Source organism: Oncorhynchus clarkii, chromosome 2 (genome assembly GCF_045791955.1).
Source record: "Oncorhynchus clarkii lewisi isolate Uvic-CL-2024 chromosome 2, UVic_Ocla_1.0, whole genome shotgun sequence".
Lineage (NCBI taxonomy): Eukaryota > Metazoa > Chordata > Actinopteri > Salmoniformes > Salmonidae > Oncorhynchus > Oncorhynchus clarkii.
The window spans coordinates 96,302,828-96,321,461 of record NC_092148.1 but is presented as its reverse complement, the minus strand read 5'-3'; the positions used below and the strand labels follow the sequence as shown (position 1 = coordinate 96,321,461).

The 18,634-nt window shown below is 40.7% G+C and overlaps 1 protein-coding gene across 1 annotated transcript in view; it reads right to left on the bottom strand.

The window, feature by feature from the left end:
- Positions 1-9,697, bottom strand: part of LOC139383330 (calcium and integrin-binding family member 2-like) — a 47,933-nt gene extending 38,236 nt beyond the window's left edge. Inside the window, exon 1 of the mRNA XM_071127829.1 lies at positions 9,345-9,697. Coding sequence (XP_070983930.1) covers positions 9,345-9,395 — 51 coding nt within the window. The 5' untranslated portion in view covers positions 9,396-9,697. The remainder of the gene's footprint in view (positions 1-9,344) is intronic.
- Between the last annotated feature and the right edge of the window lie 8,937 nt (positions 9,698-18,634).

The following is an 18,634-nucleotide window of genomic DNA, read 5'->3' as shown; positions in this document are numbered from 1 at the left end:
TCCTTTCCAAAAATGATGCAGAAAAATTCATCCATGCTTTTGTCACTTTTAGGTTAGACTACTGCAATGCTCTACTTTCCGGCTACCCGGATAAAGCACTAAATAAACTTCAGTTAGTGCTAAATACGGCTGCTAAAATCCTGACTAGAACAAAAAAAAAATATCATATTACTCCAGTGCTAGCCTCCCTACACTGGCTTCCTGTCATGGCAAGGGCTGATTTCAAGGTTTTACTGCTAACCTACAAAGCATTACATGGGCTTGCTCATACCTATCTCTCTGATTTGGTCCTGTCATACATACCTACACGTACGCTATGGTCACAAGACACAGGCCCCCTAATTGTCCCTAGGATTTCTAAGCAAACAGCTGAAGTCAGGGCTTTCTCCTATAGAGCTCCATTTTATGGAATGGTCTGCCTACCCATGTGAGAGACGCAAACTCGGTCTCAACTAAGTCTTTACTGAAGACTCATCTCTTCAGTGGGTCATATGATTGAGTGTAGTCTGGCCCAGGAGTGTGAAGGTGAACGGAAAGGCTCTGGAGCAACGAACCGCCCTTGCTGTCTCTGCCTGGCTTGTTCCCCTCTTTCCACTGGGATTCTCTGCCTCTAACCCTATTACAGGGGCTGAGTCACTGGCTTACTAGGGCTCTTCCATACCGTCCCTAGGAGGGGTGCGTCACGTGAGTGGGTTGAGTCACTGATTAAGTATGCTCTCTCTAATTATCTCTTTCTCGCTTTCTTTCTCTCTCTCGGAGGACCTGAGCCCTTGGAACATGCCTCAGGACTACATGGCATGATGACTCCTTGCTGTCCCCAGTCCACCTGGCCGTGCTGCTGCTCCAGTTTCAACTGTTCTGCCTGTGATTATTATTATTTGACCATGCTGGTCATTTATGAGCATTTGAACATCTTGGCCATGTTCTGTTATAATCTCCACCCGGCACAGCCAGAAGAGGACTGGCCACCCCACATAGCCTGGTTCCTCTCTAGGTTTCTTCCTAGGGAGTTTTTCCTAGCCACCGTGCTTCTACAGCATTGCTTGCTGTTTGGGGTTTTAGGCTGGGTTTCTGTACAGCACTTTGAGATATCAGCTGATGTACAAAGGGCTATATAAATAAATTTGATTTGATTTTGATTACCGACCATTTCGTATTCCACCGTACCTTCTCCGTACTAACCTCCAGACGAGCTTCAATGCCATACAACTGGCTTCCTATATCGCATCAAAGCATCCTTCACTCATGCTGCCAAACATACCCTCGTAAAACTGACCATCCTACAGATCCTTGACTTCGGTGATCTATATATAATCTCTAAAATTGTCTCCAACACTCTACTCAACAAACTGGATGCAGTCTATCACAGTGCCATCCGTTTTGTCACCAAAGCCCCATACACTATCCACCATTGCGACCTGTATGCTCTCGTTGGTTGGACCTCGCTTCATACTCGTCGCCAAACCCACTGGGTACAGGTTATCTACAAATCTCTGCTAGGTAAAGCCCCACCTTATCTCAGCTCACTGGTCACCATAGCAGCACCCACTCGTAACACGTGCTCCTGCAGGTATATCTCACTGGTCAACCCCAAAGCCAACTCCTCCTTTGGTCGTCTTCCCTTCCAATTCTCTGCTGCCAATGACTGGAACAAACTGTAAAAATCACTGAAGCTGGAGACTCATATCTCCCTCACTAGCTTTAAGCACCAGCTGTCAGAGCAGCTTACAGATCACTGCTCCTGTACATAGCCCATCTGTAAACAGCCCATCTATCTACCTACCTCATCCCCATACTGTATTTAATTATTTATCTTGCTCCTGTGCACCCCAGTATCTCTACTTGCACATTCATCTTATGCACATCTACCATTCCAGTGTTTAATTGCTATATTGTAATTACTTCGCCACGATGGCCTATTTATTGCCTTTAACGACCTTATCTTACCTCATTTGCACTCACTGTATATAGACTTTTTGTTTTCTTTTGTTCTACTGTATTATTGACTATGTTTTGTTTATTCCATGTGTAACTCTGTGTTGTTGTATGTGTCAAACTGCTTTGCTTTATCTTGGCCAGGTCGCAGTTGCAAATGAGAACTTGTTCTCAACTAGCCTACCTGGTTAAATAAAGGTGAAATAAAAAAAATGAAAAAAATAAAAAAAAATGTCTGGAGAGATTAAATGGGAACATGACAGAAAAATAGGAAGGGACGAGGACAGAGAGATGGGAAGGGACGAGGACAGAGAGATGGGAAGGGACGAGGACAGAGAGATGGGAAGGGACGAGGACAGAGAGATGGGAAGGGACGAGGACAGAGAGATGGGAAGGGACGAGGACAGAGAGATGGGAAGGGAAGAGGACAGAGAGATGGGAAGGGACGAGGACAGAGAGATGGGAAGGGACGAGGACAGAGAGATGGGAAGGGAAGAGGACAGAGAGATGGGAAGGGAAGAGAACAGAGAGATGGGAAGGGAACAGAGAGATGGGAAGGGAACAGAGAGATGGGAAGGGAACAGAGAGATGGGAAGGGAACAGAGAGATGGGAAGGGAACAGGTCTACCACAGAGACACACACATATCATAACCCCCAAGACATTCTAACCTCTCACCATTACAATAACAAGTGGGTTAGCATTGTTTGGGGGTATGATATTTGTGAATCTGTAACTTTCTCACTCATCATTATCCAGGATTCATTCAGGATTATCCGTAATCATGGTAACATCACAATGAATGTAGAGGTGTTAAGAAACATATTATATTCTTATTGACAATAACAGCGACTCCAAGATAGCACAATACTTTATCTACCATTCATTTCTATTGGGCACAAAATAATCGGAAACACAACCAAAACATACAGCGAATGCATCCAACAAGTTTTTGGAGTCACAAGCTTGAAGTAGATGTTATGTACTAAGAATAACCAAATATTACACTTCTTACTACTTTAATACACATTTAAGTGAATTTGTCCATATACTTTTGGTGTCCTAAAATGAATGGACTATGTACAAAAAGTGCTGTAATTTCCAAATGGCTATGGATGAAAAAAAACTATAATTTAAACATTACAGTCTGCACTTTAACCTCATAGTTAAGTTATCATTTAAATTCCAAAGTGTTGGAATACAGAACCAGAACAACAACACGTGTCACTGTCCCAATAATATTGGAGCTCACTGTATTTCATGGACATCAGAACTGACTGCTGAAATGCTAAGGTAACAGTTAAGAACTGCAGCTAAGAGAAGCTTCCAGAGAAGTAACCAGAGACGGTCTTGGTTAGTGTAACCTAAGGTATCTGACATTAGGATTAGGGTTAATGTTGAGGTATGTATGAGGTATCTTCTGAGGAGGGTAAGGTTTCCAGCCATGCTGCTATCAGAATCCTCTGGCATCCATTATTAAACAGGCCAGAATCACCAGGTAAACCTGTGCAGAATAAGACTGCTTAGGGTTAATGGACAACACAGGTACCCCAGCAAACCAAAATTGGTTTTGTGAAAGTTCCCAGAACATTTGTTAAGTTGCGGCAAATGTTCTCATAAAACGAATACTGTCCAGTTGTGCTGAATATTATTCAATGTTTGTATACAACATTCGCATTTTGTCCGTTCTTTACCTGGAAACCTAATGAGAATGTTTTGGGAATGTCTGTGCTCAGCCCATTCCTGTACTCCCTGTTCACCCATGACTGAGGGCCACACACGTCTCAAACCACACATGTCTCCGACCAATAGAATTTGATTTGATTTTTAAGTTGTTACAGATGTTGTGCATAGAGTATGATATAGGCTACATACGGTATAAAATATAGGCTACATACAGGATGATATAGGCTACTTACATGATATAGGTTACATAAAGTATGATATGGGCTACATACAGTATGATATAGTGTACATACAGTATGATACAGGCTATATACATGCTTTCGGCTACATACAGTATGATATAGGCTACATACAATATGATATAGGCTACATAGAGTACGATATAGGCTACATACGGTATATAATATAGGATACATACAGGATGATATAGGCTACATACAGTATGATATAGGGTACATACAGTATGATACAGGCTATATACATGCTTTCGGCTACATACAGTATGATACAGGCTACATACATGATATAGGCTACATACATGATATAGGCTACATACATGATATAGGCTACATAGAGTATGATATAGGCTACATACATGCTATAGGCTACATACAACACGCTATAGGCTACATACACGCTATAGGCTACATACAGTATGATATAGGCTACAAACAGTATGATATAGGCTACATAGAGTATGATATAGGGTACATACAGTATGATACAGGCTATATACATGCTTTCGGCTACATACAGTATAATATAGGCTACATACAGTATGATATAGGCTACATACAGTATGATATAGGCTACATACAGTATGATATAGGCTACATACAGTATTATATAGGCTACATACAGTATGATACAAGCTACATAGAGTATGATCTAGGCTACAAACATGCTATAGGCTACATACAGTATGATATCCTCTTACTTCTACCCCCTCCTTTTTTGAAAATTCTGTTAAAAATCGCGCAACTTTTCAGCGTCCTGCTACTCATGCCAGGAATATAGTATATGCATATGATTAGTATGTGTGGATAGAAAACACTCTGAAGTTTATAAAACTGGTTAAATCACGGCTGTGACTATAACAGATCGTGTGTTTCATTGAAAAACGCAAGAAAAACTGCTCTCTGAAAGCTAAAAATAATTTCCATAAGTCACTTCCACCAGTTATTAAAAGAGAACAGAATTTAATGGCGATCTACCTGCAATTCATACAAATTCCGCACGATGGCGCCATTGTCCTAATTTTCAATTGAATTAATTGTTGGAAAATCCTTTTATCTGACCTCCATTTTCCCAGTCTTCACCCGGATGCAGTTGAGGGAGATATCAGATGGCATTGTTTTTGCAAGTGAAGACCTATTGAAAAGACATCGCCCTGTAATCATTTTGATAGATTATAAACGTTTACTAATACCTAAAGTTGGATTACAAAAGGATTTCGAAGTGTTTTGTGAAAGTTTATCGTCGACTTTTTTAATTTAAAAAAATTACGCAGCGTTTAAAAACGATGATTTTTTCTGAATGACACAGATCCCATACAAAGCTATTTTGGGTATATATGGACCGATTTAAACGAAAAAAAGACCCAATAGTGATGTTTATGGGGCATATAGGAGTGCCAAGAAAGAAGCTCGTCAAAGGTAATGAATGTTTTATATTTTATTTCTGCGTTTTGGGTAGCGCCGGCTATCGCAAAATCTGTTGTTTACGTGTCGAGCTGGCATTTTGGGGGGTGCATGCTATCAGATAATAGCTTCTCATGCTTTCGCCGAAAAGCATTTTAAAAATCTGACTTGCTGGCTAGGTTCACAACGAGTGTAGCTTTAATTCAATACCCTGCTTGTGAATTTTGATCAAAGATTGAGTTGTAACGAGTACATTTAGCATTTAGCGTAGCGCATTTGCATTTCCAGGGGCATACTTGAGACGTCTGCGTCTCAAGTATGGTCAAGAAGTTAAAGGCTACATTTAGTATGATAGAGGCTATATACAGTATGATATATGCTACATACAGTATGCAACATGCGACATATATGATATAGGCCACATAGAGTATGATATAGGGTACATACGGTATGATATAGGCTACATACAGTATGATAGAGGCTACATACAGTATGATAGAGGCTACATACAGTATGATAGAGGCTACATACATGCTATAGGCTACATACATGATATAGGCTACATAGAGTATGATACAGGCTACATACGGTATGATATAGGCTACATATGGTATGATAGAGGCTACATACAGTATGATAGAGGCTACATACAGTATGATAGAGGCTACATACAGTATGCTACAGGCTACATACAGTATGCTACAGGCTACATACAGTATGCTACAGGCTACGTATAGTATGATATAGGCTACGTATAGTATGATATAGGCTACAAAGAGTATGATGGAGGCTACATACATGATATAGGCTACATAGAGTATGATACAGGCTACATACGGTATTATATAGGCTACATACGGTATGATATAGTCTACATACAGTATGATATAGGGTACATATGGTATGATATAGGGTCCATACGGTATGATATAGGGTCCATACGGTATGATATAGGCTACATACGGTATGATATAGGCTACATAAGGTATGATAGAGGCTACATACAGTATGATAGAGGCTACATACAGTATGATAGAGGCTACATACAGTATGATAGAGGCTACATACAGTATGATAGAGGCTACATCCAGTATGATAGAGGCTACATACAGTATGATATAGGATACATACAGTATGATATAGGCAACATAGAGTATGATATAGGCAACATAGAGTATGATATAGGGTACATAGGGTATGATATAGGCTACATACAGTATGATGGAGAATACATACAGTATGATACAGGCTACATTTGGTGCCTTCAGAATGTTTTCACACCCCTTAACGTTTTCCACATTCTCTTGTGGAATTACTTTTGTTTTGTTTATTTTTAATTTTTATTTTTTTTTAAGTACTCTGTAATGTCAAAGTGTATTAATGGAAAATAAATCACTAATATATTTGAATTAGATAATTATTCAATCCCCTGAGTCAATACATCTACATACAGTATGATACAGGATACATACAGTATGATAGAGACTACATATAGTATGATATAGGCTACATATATGATGATATAGGCTACATAGAGAATGATACAGGCTACATACATGCTATAGGATACATACAGTATGATATAGGGTACATATAGTATGATATAGGGTACATAGAGTATGATATAGGCTACATACTGTATGATATAGGCTATATACTGTATGATATAGGCTAAATAGAGAATGATACAGGCTACATACATGCTATAGGCTACATACAGTATGATAGAGGCTACATACAGTATGATAGAGGCTACATACAGTATGATATAGGGTACATACGGTATGATATAGGCTACATACAGTATGATAGAGGCTACATACGGTATGATATAGGCTACATACAGTATGATAGAGGCTACATACAGTATAATAGAGGCTACATACAGTATGATACAGGCTAAATAGCGTGTATGTAGCCTGTATCATTCTCTATTTAGCCTGTATCATACTGTATGTAGCCTATAGCGTGTATGTAGCCTGTATCATTCTCTATAGGCTACATACAGTATGATAGAAGCTACATTCAGTATGATAGAGGCTACATACGGTATGATACAGGCAAAACAAATGTTTAACCTTTATTTAACTAGGCAAGTCAGTTAAGAACAAATTCTTATTTTCAATGACGGCCTAGGAACATTGGGTTAACTGCCTTGTTCAGGTGCAGAACAGATTTGTACCTTGTCAGCTCGGGGATTCGATCTTGGAACCTTTCGGTTACTAGTCCAACTCTCTACGCTGCCGCCCTACATACAGTATGATATAGTCTACATACAGTATGATACAGGCTACATACGGTATGATACAGGCTACATACGGTATGATACAGGCTACGTACAGTATGATATAGCCAACATGACACAGCCATCACCATTCTTGAAATTATGAGGAGGGGCACTCAGTGATGTGTTGTATTGTGTTGGATTTGCCACTAACATAACACTTTGTATTCAGGGCGTGAAGTTATTTTCTTTCCCATATTTTTAGCAGGTTTACTTTAGTGCTTTATATATTATTGCAAACAGGATGCATGTTTTGGAATATTTGTGATCTGTACAGGCTTCCTTCTTTTCACTCTGTCCTTTAGGTTAGTATTGTTGAGTCTCTACAATGTTGTCGATCATCCTCAGTTATCTCCTATCACAGCCATTAAACTATAACTGTTTTAAAGTCACCATTGGCCTCATGGTGAAATCCCTGAGCGATTTCCTTCCTCTCCGGAAACAGAGTTAGGAAGGGCGCATGTATCCTTTTAGTGACTGGGTGTATTGATAACCATCCAAAGTGTAATTTAATATCTTCAACATGCTCAAAGGGATATTTAATGTCTGCTTTTTTCCCCCATCTACCAAAAGCTGCCCTTCTTTGCGAACCATTGGAAAAACTCACTGGTCTTTGGGGATGAAGAAAAAATGTGCCACTCCTACAGAAGACTTTATCATTAAGCTGGTACAGGACTAGTAAAGGCCCAGAACACTACTTTATTATTAAGCTGATACAGGACTAGTAAAGGCCCAGAACACGAATTTATCATTAAGCTGTTACAGGACTAGTAAAGGCCCAGAACACTACTTTATCATTAAAGCTGATACAGGACTAGTAAAGGCCCTGTACACTACTTTATCATTAAGCTGATACAGGACTAGTAAAGGCCCAGAACACTACTTTATCATTAAGCTGTTACAGGACTAGTAAAGGCCCAGAACACTACTTTATCATTAAGCTGTTACAGGACTAGTAAAGGCCCAGAACACTACTTTATCATTAAGCTGATACATGACTAGTAAAGGCCCAGAACACTACTTTATCATTAAGCTGTTACAGGACTAGTAAAGGCCCAGTGCACTACTTTATCGGTCCACTGTTACAGGACTAGTAAAGGCTTCTACCTTTGTGAGAATTTCTTTGGGGTATATACACCCCCCCCCCCAACCCCCCCATGTTTCAGGGGGTTCTGCAGCACCATAAGCACCACTACTTCCCGCAGCTATTCTTCTAGCAGACAGTTATCGTAGTAAAGTGTTGTGTGTTCTTTATTAAAAGAGATGGACAGAGTAAAACAGCCAATGTAACCACTCTACCATTATAAGATAGACTTTGCTTTTTAGCGTGGTGGACAGAGAGAGACAGTTATCTAGGCTTGCAGTAGACCGACAGATCTAAAACATACCCTGGGTTGGAAAAACTGGTAGGTAGCTTTTCCCTATGCATTAGAAATGAGCTAACTGGTATAATATATTTTAATATGAAGCAAAATGTCAACCTGAGCAGTGTCAACACAATATGTATTTGAAGCTGACCTACGTGTCTATATTTTTTCAAAATATTTTTGTCCACAATCGAAAATAGGACTTTATTTTATTTTGTGTAAAATAAGCAGTAAGCAAGTCAATGCATTTTTGTGTTACGAGGCATTTTCATAAATTGTTCTTTTTTTTATTACATCATTCATTGATCGACAATTATTATTCTGGAGCGACAACAACAGGTTGCTAATGTCACTATTGATCACAGCAGAGTTTCTGAACATAAAGATGCATTGCAATGATCAAACTACAATAAATGTTCGCACGGGCTCTTACCTGGTAAGCATCTAGCTGTTCATCAGTAAATATCGTTTGCTTATTACCCATCTTAGCCTAGTAATTTTCCTCTTGTACAGATTCATCACATTGGAACTTCTATGCGTTTTCTCAAGTCTAGTCATTTAGGGCATTTACACGACGTGGTCAAACAAGAATTATGACTCCGCATAGATGTTCAGTGTCCAAAGAATGGCAGGCTCTGAAACAGTTGGAGGTGTATTCCAATGAGATGTTGTAAAAGAATTGAAACGCAGAGGAAGAAGAAAAAATAGCACAATTCTCAGTGCAGCCAGTTGTTGAAGCAGCAGAAGTAGCCTACAGACAGACAAAAGTCCGAAAAGGTCTGAAGGGCAGAATCTGCTGACGCCTTGGGCAGTTTCAGTTTCAGCACAGGCGGCTGTCCACAACTGACGGGAGAATCGTACCGATAATGAACTGTAGTTACCACCAGGGGGTGTCTGCATCACACCCACGCAAGCATTGGAATTCAGAAAACACCTTTCTTTCTCAGACGTAAATATGGCTCCTGTTTCATCTGCAGAAAAGCTCAATCGTATTTTCCTCATGTATTAGTAGAATTCTAATTCGTAGCCTCCGTTTTCTAGTTCCAGAATGCAAGTTTAAAAAACATTTACGATTTGCGTGAAATATCTGTGTAAACTCTTTGGAATTGTAATCTGTGGGTGTCACTGAAAAGGCTGATACCCCGTTTCAATATAAAAGTCCATTACACACAATAGACTGACTGACGAGGTGATTTGCCACAGTCGAAATCCTGCAATTAGAGATATGACGCTATTTGTGTAAACGTTTTGACATTTCTAATCTGTGGGTGTCACTGACTAGGCTGATACCCCATTTCATGGGGGCACACTCCATAAGACTCTACAGTGCCGTTATGCATTCCCCAGATGCTATTATGCAGTCGAATACATCCACAGAGGGATTTGACTATTTTTTGTGATGTTTATTGTCACATGTATTTATTTTGTAAATTATGCAACAACATTCTGACCTTGTTTAACATTCTCTAATCCAAATATGGCATTATTCCACTATGGATCCGTCATTTGGAACTGGCTTAATCCAAGATGGCGTAGCAGTCAGACGTATTTGTCCTTCGTCTTGTCGTGTCCCATGTATATATATATTTGTATATATTTTTCTAAGCATATCTTTTTATATTTTTCTAAACCCTTACTTCAAAATACTATCCTGCAACCCGCCTCACCCAATGTGGTGTGGACCTGCTTTTTCTCTAACGTATTTTTCTTTGCCTCTTACTGGAATCTCTCCAACATAAACTAGCCAGCTAACTAGCCACCAGCTAACGGTCATCAGCTAACCTTAGCTCGGAAAGCTCTCGCCAGTTTGTACAATGCGATTCAACCAGAGCATACCGGACCTATTTTTTTCTCTCCATATCCCCGGATTCCTATCGCAAGCTCTGAACCTTCTCACTTTCCGACATTCGCAGCTAATGTCCCCTGAATGCTAGCTGTCTAGAGCACAATGGACTGTTGGCTTACGAGGCCCATCGAATACATTCCGAAGCCACTAACTAGCAGTCAGCTATCATTTTCTAGCGGTCATCAGCTACCTTTATCCCGGACAACTCTCGCCAGTCTGTACAGCGTGACTCAAACCAGAGCTAGTCAGACTTATTCTTCTCGATATTTTCGGATTCCTACCGCAAGTTCTGAACCTATTTTTTATTACATGTTTTTTTACATTTTTGTTATGATATCTTTTCTTTATTTTTTTAAATGTTTCAATCCACCTGGAATTATAGCAGCTAACGACCCTTGAACGCACAGTCGCTAATCTGTGGCCTGCTAGCTATCTTAAGCACATTGGACTGCTGACTTAAGAGGCCCTTCGGACATATTTCTTCAGCCACTAGACATATTTTGCCAATTGGCCTGGTTTATCACACGGAGCCCTGCTGATCCGTCCGCTGATGTAACTGTACGAGGGGGGCACAACAGATGTGTCATTTCAATAAGCATTTCTCTCCGTCGCGTCATCCCTCTAAGGCCTTTCTGTTAGCCTGCTAGCCCCATGCCGCTAGCTGCTTGAAGCCACGCACTGGACTTGTATGATCACCCGGCTACGCATGCCTTTCCCTAACGTCACCATGCCATGTTGATTGCTGTTCTGGTTTGTAACTATTGTTTTATTTCACTGTAGAGCCTCTAGCACTGCTCAACAAGCCTCAGCTAACTATTTAGATCCACCCCCCACACACGCAGTGACATCACCTGGTTGAAATGCTATTTCTAGAGACAATATCTCTTTCATTATCACTATATGCACAGGTTTACCCCCACTGTATTCACATCCTACTATACCTTTGTCTGTACATAATGCCTTGAATATGTTCTACCGTGCCCAGAAATCTGCTCCTTTTACTCTCTGTTCTGAACATACTAGGCGTCCAGTTCTGTTAGCCTTTAGCCGTACCCTTATCGTACTCCTCCTCTGTTCCTCCGGTGATGTAAAGGTTAATCCAGGCCCTGCAGTGTCTACCTCCACTCCCATCCCCCAGGCTCTCTCATTTGTTGACTTCTGCAACCGTAAAAGCCTTGGTTTCATGCATGTTAACATTAGAAGCCTCCTCCCTAAGTTTTTTTTATTCACTGCCGTAGCACACTCCACCAATCCGGATGTCCTAACCGTGTCTGAATCCTGGCTTAGGAAGACCACCAAAAACCTTGAAATTTCCATTCCTAACTATAACATTTTCCGACAAGATGGGACTGCCAAAGGGGGCGGTGTTGCAATTTACTGCAAAGATAACCTGCAGAGTTCTGTCTTACTATCTACTATTCTAAGCTTGATGCCCTCAATCTCACACAACTTATCAATGAACCTACCAAATATAAACCCAAATCCGTAAACACGGGCACCCTCATAGATATGATCCTAACTAACTCACCCTCCAAATACACCTCTGCTGTTTTCAACCAAGATCTCAGCGATCACTGCCTCCCTAATTGGTCTGCGAGCAAACGACCACCCCTCATCACTGTCAAACGCTCCCTAAAACACTTCTGCGAGCAGCAACCTGGCCAGGGCATCCTGAAACGACATTGACCTCATCCCAACAGTAGAGGATGCCTGGTTATTCTTTAAAAGTGTCTTCCTCACCATCTTAAATAGGTATGCCCCATTCAAAAAATGTAGAACCAGGAATAGATATAGCCCTTGGTTCACTCCAGACCTGTCTGCCCTTCACCAGCACAAAAACATCCTGTGGCGTTCTGCATTAGCATCGAATAGCCCCCGTGATATGCAACTTTTCAGGGAAGTTAGGAACCAATGTACACAGGCAGTTAGGAAAGCTAAGGCTAGAATTTTTAAACAGAAATTTGCATCATGCAGTACAAACTCAAAGTTCTGGGACACTGTAAAATCCATGGAGAATAAGAGCACCTCATCCCAGCTACCCACTCCTCTGAGGCTAGGAAACACTGTTACAACCAATACAACCGATACATCCACTATAATTTCAATAAGTATTTCTCTACGGCTGGCCATGCTTTCCACCTGGCTACCCCTACCCCGGTCAATTGCCCGGCACCCTCCACAGCAACCCGCACAAGCCCCCACCATATCTCCTTCACCCATATCCAGATAGCTGATGTTCTGAAAGAGCTGCAAAATCTGGACCCCTACAAATCAGCTGGGCTAGACAATCTGGACCCTCTCTTTCTTAAATTATCTGCCGAAATTGTTGCAACCCCTATTACTAGCCTGTTCAACCTCTCTTTTGTATCGTCTGAGATTCCCAAAGATTGGAAAGCTGCCGCGGTCATCCCCCTCTTCAAAAGGGGGAGACACTCTAGACCCAAACTGCTACAGACCTATATCTATCCTACCCTGCATCTCTAAGGTCTTTGAAAGCCAAATTAACAAACAGATTACTGACAATTTTGAATCACATTGTACCTTCTCTGCTATGCAATCTGGTTTCCGAGCTGGTCATGGGTGCACCTCAGCCACGCTCAAGGTCCTTAACAATATCATAACCGCCATCGATAAGAGACATTGCTCTGCGGCTGTATTCATCGACCTGGCCAAGGCTTTCGACTCTGTCAATCACCACATTCTTATTGGCAGACTCAAAAGCCTTGGTTTCTCAAATGATTGCTTCGCCTGGTTCACCAACTACTTCTCTGATAGAGCTCAGTGTGTCAAATCGGAGGGCCTGTTGTCCGGACCTCTGGCAGTCTCTATGGGGGTGCCACAGGGTTCAATTCTCGGGCCGACTCTCTTCTCTGGATACATCAATGATGTCGCTCTTGCTGATGGTGATTCTCGAATCCACCTCTACGCAGACGACACCATTCTGTATACTTCTGGCCCTTCTTTGGACACTGTGTTAACTAACCTCCAGACGAATTTCAATGCCATACAACTCTCCTTCCGTGGCCTCCAACTGCTCTTAAACGCAAATAAAACGAAATGCATGCTATTCAACCGATCATTGCCCGCACCTGCCCGCCCATCCAGCATCACTACTCTGGACGGCTCTGACTTAGAATACGTGGATAACTTCAAATACCTAGGTGTCTAGCTAGACTGTAAACTCTCCTACCAGACTCACATTAAAACCTGCTGCGACTCTAGGGGCAGTATTTTCATTTTTGGAAAAAAAACGTTCCCATTTTAAACGGGATATTTTGTCAGGACAAGATGCTAGAATATGCATATAATTGACAGCTTTGGATAGAAAACACTCTAACGTTTCCAAAACTGTAAAGATATTGTCTGTGAGTATAACATAACTGATGTTGCAGGCGAAAGCCTGCGAAAAATCAAATCCGGAAGTGTCCCATATTTTGAAAACGCTGCGTGCCAATGAGTCCCCACTGAGCTGTGAATGTGCTATGAACCAGCTTACGCTTTCTACATATTCCCCAAGGTGTCTACAGCATTGTGACATAGTTTTATGCATTTATGTTGAAGAATACCCGTAGGGAGCTACATTGCGCAAGTGTTCACATGATGCTCCCGGAGAAAATCTTGCGTAAAGTACAGAGGTAGCCATTATTCCAATCGCTTCTACTGAGAAACCAATTGTCCCGGTGGATATATTATCGAATAGATATTTGAAAAACACCTTGAGGATTGATTCTAAACAACGTTTGCCATGTTTCTGTCGATATTATGGCGCTAATTTGAAATATTTTTCGGCGTTGTCGTGACCTCAATTTCTGGTCGATTTCTCAGCCAAACGTGAAGAACAAACGGATCTATTTCGCCTACAAAAATAATATTTTGGGAAAAAATGAACTTTGGCTATCTACCTGGGAGTCTCGTGAGTGAAAACATCCGAAGTTCATCAAAGGTAAACGATTTAATTTGATTGCTTTTATGATTTTCGTGACAAGGTTGCCTGCTGCTAGCAAGGCATAATGCTATGCTAGGTTATCGATAAACTTACACAAATGCTTGTCTAGCTTTGTCTGTAAAGCATATTTTGAAAATCTGAGATGACAGGGTGATTAACAAAAGGCTAAGCTGTGTTCCAATATATTTCACTTGTGATTTTCATGAATAGGAAGATTTTCTCGGAAGATTTATGTCCGTTGCATTATGCTAATTAGTGTCAGATGATGACAACGGTCTTGTTCACGGGATGGGGTGTCACTAGAGGTTAAGCATCTCCAATCCAAAACTAAATCTAGAATCGGCTTCCTATTTCGCAACAAAGTTTCCTTCGCCTTTCCTTTCAGTTCTCTGCTGCCACTGACTGGAACGAACTGCAAAAATCACTGAAGCTGGAGATTCCCATCTCCCTCACTAGCTTTAAGAACCAGCTGTCAGAGCAGCTCACAGATCACTGCACCTGTTCATAGCCCATCTGTATACAGCCCATCAATCTACCTCATTCCCATACCTTATTTATTTTGCTCCTTTTGTACCACAGTATCTCTACTTGCACATCCATCTTTTGCACATCTATCATTCCAGTGTTTAATTGCCATATTGTAATTACTTTGCCACCATGGCCTATTTTTTGCCTTAACTCACTTATTTGACCTTATTTGCACTCAATGTATATAGACTTTGTTTTCTTTTTTTTCTACTGTATTATTGACTATGTTTTGTTCATTCCATGTGTAACTCTGTGTTGTTGTATGTGTCAAACTTCTATGCTTTATCTTGACCAGGTCGCAGTTGCAAATTAGAACTTGTTCTCAAATAGCTTACCTGGTTAAATAAAGGTGAAATAAAAAATAAATAAAAACATTTGAAGGCGAACCGCAAATTCCACTGTTGTGGCTAATCCTTATTGTGGCTAGCTTCGTACAGTTCAAGACTTTTGGGCATCATCTTTGACAGAGTCAGGTCACAGAGTTTCTGAATCCTGAGGGTCAACATCTTGAGACTTCCGGGAACGCTTGCGAAACAGACCTGACAGACCAGTCTGGAGTTTGGGGTTTAAGAAGTGAAAAAATATTCCTTATAGTTGTTAATTTTCTCAATCTAAAGGCAAAACCTAGATTTGAGACAATGTCTTAAGTAGTTGGACACGCTATTACTCCAATCTTGTGAAAGTGACAAACTGACACGGTTCAAAAACAACTTTATGTCGAAGGAGTGCCTTTGATTTGACGTGCGCAGTTTGGATCGAGACTACCGTTAGACCCGATGACGTGTTACTAGGCATGACATCGCCATGACATCGCCATGACATCGCCAACTAGTGTGATCGGGGAAATCTATTGGAATTTTAGCCTGTCTTCATACTGGTACTGTCTTTGGTCAAGTCAATGTTTTTGATTTTGCAAACATAATGTATTGTAGTTTGCTTCGATTATGACTGAGTAGCTACATATGCAGATTCCGTTGTAGTTCCGACAAATGTCCACATAGACATTGTTAGCCACATGCTATGCTAGAACCCTAACTAGCAAGCTGCACTCTGCACGGGCAAGCAAGCGTAACTTACCGTCATATATTTTCTAGGATCTCTATTTCTTCTGTGATACAGTTGTCAGCTGTCCTGCAAATAAAGGACAGATGACAATTTCAATCAAAAACATAAATAAATCACTATTGTGTTCTACAGTATGTTCAGTACAGTTCATGAGCTAACTAACCTAGCTATAGAAGGATGGATTCAAAGAGAGACATAAGTAACGTAAGTTCATAGCTAGATGGATGGATGGCTTGTTGCTAGTGAAAAATAACAGCAACAGCAGTAGCTTCGAAGAAACTCTGTGGTAGCCTACTGTCCATCCACTTGCTAACGTTGTGCTACTGCACCATCATCAGATAAGCCAAGCAATCTAAGGTATTTTGTTTACATTAGCTAGCTATTGTACATTTTCTGAACCATCACAGACTTAAAACAACATGTTCTTGGTTAGTTTTAGTTCAAAATTATGCCATGAGTAATGACTCAGACAGAAGCCGAAACTCAGCCTCATGCTGCTGCTACTACTGCAGTAATGACTCAGACCGAAGCCTTGGTTCCCTAGAATCTCAGCCTCATGCTGTTGCTACTACTGCAGTAATGACTCAGACCGAAGCCTTGGTTCCCAGGAATCTCAGCCTCATGCTGCTACTACTGCAGTAATGACTCAGACCGAAGCCTTGGTTCCCAGGAATCTCAGCCTCATGCTGCTACTACTGCAGTAATGACCCACTCACTGGCTTCCTCCCAAATGACACCCTATTCCCTAAGGGCCCTGGTCAAAAGTAGTGCACTATTAAGAGAACAGGGTGTCATTTGGGACACAGCCGATGGGTTAGTTAGGGGGATAACTATGGTTGGGCGGTATACAGATATCCATACCTTCCTACCGTGCCTGTGCCATCACGGGATATACGGTATTACTGGTGGTGCACACAAGGGGCAATATTTTTTTACAAAACCTTTTATGGCTGCAGGGGCAGTATTGAGTAGCTTGGATAAAAAGGTGCCCATTGTAAACGGCCAGCTCCTCAGTCTCAGTTGCTAATATATGCATATTATTATTAGTAGTATTGGATAGAAAACACTCTGAAGTTTCTAAAACTGTTTATTATGAAGAATTATGTCTGTGAGTATTACAGAACTCATATTGCAGGCAAAAACCTGAGAAATTCCACTTCCTGTTTGTATTTTTTCTGGGGGTGGCAGATTTTCAACCAAGCTCTCATTGAAATTACAGCAAGATATGGATGAGTTTTCACTTCCTACACCTTCCACTAGATGTCAGCAGTCAATAGAACTTTGTCTGATGACACTAATGTGAAGGGGAGTCGAATGAGACAGGAAATAGTCACCAGTGCCACGAGTTGACCATTCTTTCACCATGCGCGTTCACAGGGGAAGGACCTGCGTTCCACCGGTCATCTGAAGTCATTCTAATTCTCCGGTTGGAACGTTATTCAAGATATATGTAAACAACATTCTAAAGATTGATTCAGTACATCGTTTGACATGTTTCTACTGACTGTTACTGAACTTTTGGACATTTCGTCACGTTATAGTGGACGCACTTTGTGACTTTGGAATTGTTTACCAAACGCGCTAACCAAGGTAGCTAATTGGACATAAATAACGGACATTTCCGAACAAATCAAGTATTTATTGTGGACCTGGGATTCCTAGGACTGCATTCTGATGAAGTTCATCAAAGATAAGGAAACATTTATCATGTATTTTCTGGTTTCTGTTGACCCCAACATGGTGGCTAATTTGGCTACTGTTCTGAGCTCCGTCTAAGATTATTGCATGGGTAGCTTTTTCCGTAAACTTTTTTTGTAATCTGACACAGTGGTTGCATTAAGGAGAGGTATATCTATAATTCCATGTGTATAACTTGTATTATCATCTACATTTATGATGAGTATTTCTGTTGAAACAATGTGGCTATGCAAAATCACTTGATGTTTTTGGAACTAGTGAATGTTTGTTGTGTAACTGGGAGTCTCGTGAGTGAAAACATCCGAAGATCAAAGGAAAACGATTAATTTGATTGCTTTTCTGATTTTCATGACCAAGCTTCCTGATGCTAAGTGTACTTAATGTTTTGTTGTGCGATCGATAAACTTACACAAACGCTTGGATTGCTTTTGCTGTAAAGCATAATTTCAAAATCTGACACGACAGGTTGATTAACAAAAGGCTAGGAGGCCTTTATAGGCTTTATAGGTTTTCCTATATTGCACTTGTGATTTCATGAATATAAATATTTATTGAATGTAGCACTATGCTATTCAGCAGTTGTTGATGACACTTATCCCATTAGTGGGATTGCAGCCATAACAAGTTAAGAACACATTCT